Source organism: Nicotiana tomentosiformis, chromosome 12 (assembly GCF_000390325.3).
Source record: "Nicotiana tomentosiformis chromosome 12, ASM39032v3, whole genome shotgun sequence".
Classification (NCBI taxonomy): Eukaryota; Viridiplantae; Streptophyta; class Magnoliopsida; order Solanales; family Solanaceae; genus Nicotiana; species Nicotiana tomentosiformis.
The window spans coordinates 100,894,579-100,901,630 of NC_090823.1; the positions used below are offsets into that span (position 1 = coordinate 100,894,579).

The 7,052-nt window shown below is 34.6% G+C and overlaps 1 protein-coding gene across 1 annotated transcript; it reads right to left on the bottom strand.

Annotated features, from left to right (window-relative positions):
• Positions 1-4,887, bottom strand: LOC104106351 (probable CoA ligase CCL5). The gene is made up of 5 exons (XM_009614881.4): positions 3,544-4,887; positions 822-967; positions 622-689; positions 398-500; positions 1-299 (listed from the first exon to the last, which is right to left on the bottom strand). The coding sequence occupies exons 1-5, from the start codon at positions 4,781-4,783 to the stop codon at positions 186-188; spliced, it is 1,671 nt and encodes a 556-aa protein (XP_009613176.1). The 5' UTR covers positions 4,784-4,887; the 3' UTR covers positions 1-185.
• Positions 4,888-7,052: the final 2,165 nt, after the last annotated feature.

Genomic DNA, 7,052 nt, shown 5'->3' on the forward strand with positions numbered 1-7,052 from the left:
TATCAACAATGAATTTCAGCACACTTTATTCCATTATTAACAGAGCAACAACAGTTGCTTAAAACTCGAACCCGACATTCATACGTTTGATACACCAAGGAAGGATGAGTTTACTCTAGTGGCCATTATCACAAAATATGGCTGCTGAAAGTTATAGTTACAAGGGAAACTCCTAATCTCTTTTCTCAGAGTTTAGATGTTGCTAGCTTTATCAGATCCTTCCTAAGAATTTTGCCAGAAGGATTCTTGGGTATGGAAGCCACAAATGCAACTCTCCTGATTCTCTTGTATGGAGCCACCTACACAAACAAATGCGATAAATATGGCCTTCACTATAGATCTTAATACCAGAAATTAGTATGCAGTTTCAAGTCTTAGTTCGTATTATATAAATTACCTGTTTGGCAATAAAATCCATGACTGCGCTCTCTGACATAGTACTTCCAGATTTTCTTACTACATATGCCATAGGAAACTGTCCGACATCCTTATCCGGGAACCTTAAACACCACAAGATTTATGAAATGAGCATCAGAGATGGATAACTTCATACCCTCTGACTGATTAAAGAAGCCACTGAAAGAGTAAAGCATCAGAGAGCATGAATGGAAGTATACTCACGGTATAACAGCAGCATCAGAAATCTGTGGATGATTGAGCAACAAAGCCTCTAACTCTGCTGGAGGAACCTACAAGTTCATATGACAAGCGTTCAGACCGTAGTAACCATTAAGGAAATGCCAGAATCAGATATGCGCCCGAGGACTCAATAGAAAAGCCAACTATATATTGGAAGAATGAGAAACTCTGTTTCCTTTTACCTGATAACCCTTATATTTGATCAGCTCCTTCAATCTATCAACCACAAAAATGAAACCGTCCTCATCTATATAGCAAAGATCTCCAGTTCTTAACCATCCCTCTGAGTCTAGAGTTGAGGCAGTAGCTTCTTCATTACTGAAATAACCTGTGTTGTAGCGAGAACTCAATAAGTTAACGGATATTCCAGCAATAGAGAAACTTCAACATAATCGGGAATAAAGGCTATAACAATAGGTTTGCTTCCAATAAGGATTATAGAAGAATGTCAATGGATATCACTCTCACGAGCTTGCGGGTGATTCAACAGCAACAAGGATGAATTCATGGCTCTTAGAAGATTCAGACTACTGAGAAGTCCACAAGATCAATAATCTTGATGAATATTGATTGGTTTATTTATAATTAGAAAGAACAATTTTTAAATTTAAAGACTTTACAAGTTCCTTCATCGTTTTGTATGGCTAATACTGCTCATCTTATTATATGTTCACTAGTTCCTCTTTATACAATTTTGATAACATCTAAGATAGCTAAACATGATGCCCTTAACTACTAGTGGCAAAATGGATAAAAATAACTTTTAATGAACTTTTAAAAAATAGGTCAAATGTGGATAAGATCCATATTATCCACTTAAAAAATGGATAACCAATGAGTTTAACTTTTACATTTGCAAAAAACTCAAATTGGGAGTTGCTCAAGTTTGGGATACTAGGAATTCTCCCAAAAGTGATCATATTCAAGAAGTCAGAGATAACATTGATATCCATTATCCACCGGTTACACCATTTTCTATTTGTATTAAATATAGGTCGGGTTGAATATTTAATCCATTTTTGCATTATCAGTTTTGACCCGCCCATATCCGACCCAACCCGCCCGTTTGACACCCCTAATGTCCTTAAAATAAGGTTCAACTTATTTCATAGCTGATGCATGATGGAATAAATAGTTTACACATAATTATTGATTATCCTTTTAATCAGTATCACGGAAATTAATTACAATATAGCAGCTAAAATCCTACATTAAGGTAAGTAAATGATGTTGTTTCTTACTCTAGGATAATACAAAGGATGGGGAAGCAGACTATTTTATGCCACGATGCTAGCTGAAAATTTATTAGTAATACAAAGTCTAAAAATTCTCAAAGAGAAAATCTAGACTGAAGAATAGGAAACATGTAGGATGCGATTATAATTTTAAAACCTATATGGAGCTGTCAGATATAAAATAATCAGACCGAAGATATAACATATTAGATATTGTATGCTGAGATGCAAAACGTGCAATTAATTTTTTCAGTTGTGATTTCTAAAATCTAATACATAAGCAAAATATCAAACTAATTTCCAAATATTAAAAACATGTGAAAAACATTAAATCCTATAGGGTGATATTGAACTGACTTTACTTTTAATTTGATTGTATGTTCTGCACTAATTCTGGACAGGATTGCATAAAGTGACGCTTCAGTTGATGTCCCAAAAAAAAAAAAAAAAAAGGAGAAAATGTTTGAATATTTCTTCAGTCCCCATCTACTTTATTGGACCATCAACAACTAGATAGTGGAGCAGACAAAAAAAAATGCTAAGTTTATATTCATGAAGTGATCTAGTATTCAATAAAATAGATTAAGAACTATGACATCTCAAATGATTTATCTTTATCTGTCCAAGCTTACGTGGTCAGGGTTATCCGATACCTTCGGTGGCGGAGGCAAGATCTCCGCTAAGGTGGTTCAAAAAGAAAAAAGTTAAAAAACGATTGTAGCTAGTGGGAATTGAACTTATAACCTTACAAATATTTTGAACCCTCTTTACTACTAAGCTATACTTTTGGGCTGTGTCAAGAGATACAAAACTTAATATATAGAGGTAAAAAATAGATTTTGTCTTATATATACAATGTAATTTTTCGAAAAAGGGGGTTCGGGTGAACCCCTTCCGCCCCCTAAATCCGCCCCTGTGTGCCTTGTGGAATTAATCAATATGTGTACATACTAGTTCGGACACCACCGTTAAGAATTCATAATTACATTTTCTTAATGTATGGACCGGAAAAGTCTTACTCACCAGCCAGGGAGGACCTCTTTTAGCAGTGATTGCAGGTGCGTTATTATCAACTTAAATTATATGTAAATTGAAATTCTTTTAAAATATATTTTTGTACAAAGAATTCGGATCAATTAGTTTTTTGGCCTTTTTACAAACTTGTTTTTAGTTTTATGACCCTACCTCTTTTTTTTACACATGGGAGATTTACTTTTACACATAAGAGATTTTTCATTTATACATAAGAGATCTAAAAAAGATATTTTCTTAAATTCAATATTGTAAAAGGGCAAGAAGGCCTAAAACCTCAAAGAATTCCTCTCCGCTGTCACAAAAGAATATCATATTCCATCTTTTTCTGGATCTGCAATTATTCATGAGCTCTTAGTTACAACTTGAGATTAAATTGTGACCATCTCTTTCCATTCTTTCTTAAATAATGCCTTAATATGCTAAATTCCAAGTTGTCATTATTTCTTAAATAATGCCTTGAACTGCTGATTCCAACTTGTCACACTACTGTAACATCACTAAAAAATTACTAGGAAAGATGATTTATACAGATGTGGCCAACACAACTTTTCCATAGTATCATATTCAATTATTGCAAAAAATTAAATCAAAACGCCAAAAACATGTTTAAAAAAAATAAAAATAAAAACCATACCTTTCATAATGGTAGGTCCCCTTAGCCAAAGTTCGCCGGTCTTATTCACCGGCAACGCCTTCCCACTTTCCGGATCCACAATTTTTGCCGACATGCTCGGCGACAACATCCCCGCCGTCCCATATCTCCGGCTCTCTTCTAACGAATCCGTCGACGCCCCAATTCCCGTTGACTCAGTCAACCCATACCCTTGCAAAATTGCCACACTTGGATATTTCTCCAAAAACCCTTCAGTTACTTCCTTACTCAAAGGTGCACCCCCAGAAAGAACTTTCTTCAAACTGCTCAAATCATATTTCTTTTTAATCACCTCAGCATTATTCACTAGCGCAACAAGAATCGGCGGCACGAGTGGTAAATAAGTTGCTTTGTATTTGTGAATAGATAATAGCATTTCGTCCATTTCGAATTTCGATAGTACCACAATTGTCGATCCACTAGCTAATAACCCTGCTGCAAAAGCTGCTAAGCCGTAAATATGAAACATGGGAACTGTACAAATAAAAGTTTGTTCTCCTTCGTCTAATTTGAACCGACCCACTATTGTTTGAACCATAGCAATTAAATTTCTATGAGATGAAACAACTCCTTTACTTGCACCAGTAGTTCCTGAAGAATAAAGCAGAGTAGCTGTATCATCTTGTGTCACTCGCTCTTTCAATCTGCTTTGAACAGGTTTTTTCTGAATCAAATTCTCTAAATTACCCACAATCTTGAAATTAAAATTACCCTTTTGAGTAAGATTTGTTGTTTGACTTTTGATGAGAATAATCGGGAGATTAGAGTCGACGAGCTTAGGGAGGAGTTCAGGGATTGTGAAAGCGATTACAGGGTTTGAATCTTTGATCTGTTTGTTAATTTCACGTGGGGTGTTGAGGGGGTTTGTTGTGGTGATAATAGCGCCGAGAGACATGACGGCGAGGCAAACAATGGGGAAATAGATGGAGTTTGGAGAGAGGAGAAGAACTACGTTGCCCTTACGAATTCCCATGTCGATAGAGAGACACGTGGCTAAAGATTCGACGGCGTTCCAGACGTCGGAGAAAGTGAGACGTTGCCCTGTTGTGGCGTCGATGTAAGCGATCTTGCCGCGGTGCGCGCGTGATGATATGAAAGTTGTGACGTCGAGAGCATCGTTTGCTGGCAAGGGAATTGGGTCTCGTTTGCTGTAGAATGTTGAGTTCACCGGAGAATAGCCGGTTCTTGGATCGACGGTTGAGCCATTGCTAAACTGTGCCATTATTGGAAAATGGAGTTAAGCTAAGCTTCTTTGAACTGAAAATGGGAATTATGATGTCGGATTTGGGATCTGAGGAATTCTATAAAAGTATTTGTGGATCACCAAAGCTGACTGTCACTTTAATGATTTTTGTACTATGACTTACTCTGCAGGTATCTGAATGTTACACGTGGAGATAATTACTCCATCCCTTTCGTTTTAGATTAGATAGTTTGATTCGACACATAATTTTTAAAAAAAAGACTTTTAAAATTTGTATTCTTAAAATCTCGAAGGTTAAAAGCTTTATGGTGCCGTGATATTTTTGTGGTTATAAAAGCTTCTCATTAAGAGTAAAATAAAGAGTTTAAAATTGAATTATTTCTAAATTTAGTTGGCGTTTGGACATAAGAATTATAAAATTCCAAAAAAAAAAAAAAAAAATTTAAGTAAAAATAGTATTTGAAAATTAGAATTGTGTTTGGACATGAATATAATTTTGGGTTGTTTTTGAAATTTTGTGAGTGATCTGAGTGAAAATTTTGAAAAATAGTTTTTTGGAGTTTTTAAAATTTTCAAAATTTTCAAATTCATCTTCAAGTGAAAATTGAAAATTTTATGGCCAAACACTGATTTCGCAAACAGCGAAATTTTTTCAAAAAAGTAAAAAAATTCTTATGTCCAAACGGACTCTTAAAAATGTATCATTTATTTTAAAACAGACTAAAAAGTAAAGTATCTCATCTAATTTGAAACAAATATTTTTCACAGGAGGTAAATTGCGGATCTGCTCCCAAATGTTTGAAATATTTTGCCCCTTACGGTTCAAATTATGCCAAATGCTTCCTTTAAATATTAGGTAGGTGGTTAAGTTGTTCTTTACTCGATGGTTACGACTCATGGATTGTGTTGAGTACTTTATTGGTTTGTTTTACATACTAAAAGTTACGCGGTATTATGGTGAGTAGTTAATAATAATATAAGAATTACTCATTTTAAATATATTTCTTATTATTGAATTCTTTTATTTATATATTGTTAATATATGTATTCATGTTCTTATTTTATCTTGCATAAAATAATATCATCAATAAAGTGTTGTAATAATAATTGTGCTGCGATTATATTTTCTTGTGTGGTCAACCAAATTCCGCATTAATTATGCAAGAATTATTTTTCCTAATCACTCCAATCAAAATTATTTTATGTAAAATTTTACTCTGAGATTTCTTCAATTCCTCCAACAGGGTCATTTTAGGAACACAACCTCTTCAAATTAAATAAGACGTCACCTTTTATTGGTTATTTCTGCCTCTTGCACTGCAAAAATAAAAAAAAATAAAAAAAAAATCATTTGATCTCCACCACCTTATACTTTAAACTTAAAATATACCAAATCAATTGTACAGAAGTCTAATACCTTCATTTGTATTTCGCTTTTTTCGTAGGCAAATGTCTTTCTTTTTATTGGTTTATAAAATCCATTTCAATTTTGCCGCTTTGGTTCATCAGATTGGGAGAAACCATAGGGATATGAACACTCAAATAGAATGTTAGAGTAGGGACGTGATTGGTACAATTATTATTATTGGGGACCAAATCTCGATCTCTCTAAAATATTTCGGACCATAAACCTACTTTTGTTTGCTTAGCATGCAGGCGCTGAACTTGCTTTTGACCCACATTTTTTTAGTAGATGCAAAGACCAATTTCAACACGACAATAATGTGGATAATGAGGCCGGTGCTACTCGTCGTATTGACACTGTGGGCTGGAGCACCACACCAAATCGAAAGGAAAATGGAATGGCCAATCTCAAATGAACCACGGGACTAAATTATGTTTTTGCTGTATGCATTGATAGTGTAAAGAGATTGAGTGTTATTTAATTAACTATAATAAGTTATTATTTTATTCTCATATTACTTCACTAAGCTTGAAAGTTACATGTGACGTAGGTCAATTAAATTTGATTAGAGAAAAATTCTATGCTCTGTCTGCATACAGGGGTGAGCGTCCCGATTCAATTATATTTTTTTGTAGTTAGGACGTTATTTCGATTTTCTATTATTGAATCTCAATGTACCAAAAAACAAAAAAGGGCCAAAATTGTCTTTGTATTTTATGAAATAGAATAATTTTAGAGTTGGTATCAAAATTACCCTGTTGTGACTAAGGCTGTCCAACGGGACGCGACGTCCTGTCCCGTCCCGTCCCACTTAATTCTTAATGGGATGGGCCCATATTAAACGGGACACGGAATGGCCATTTCGTCCCGTTGGTCCCGTCC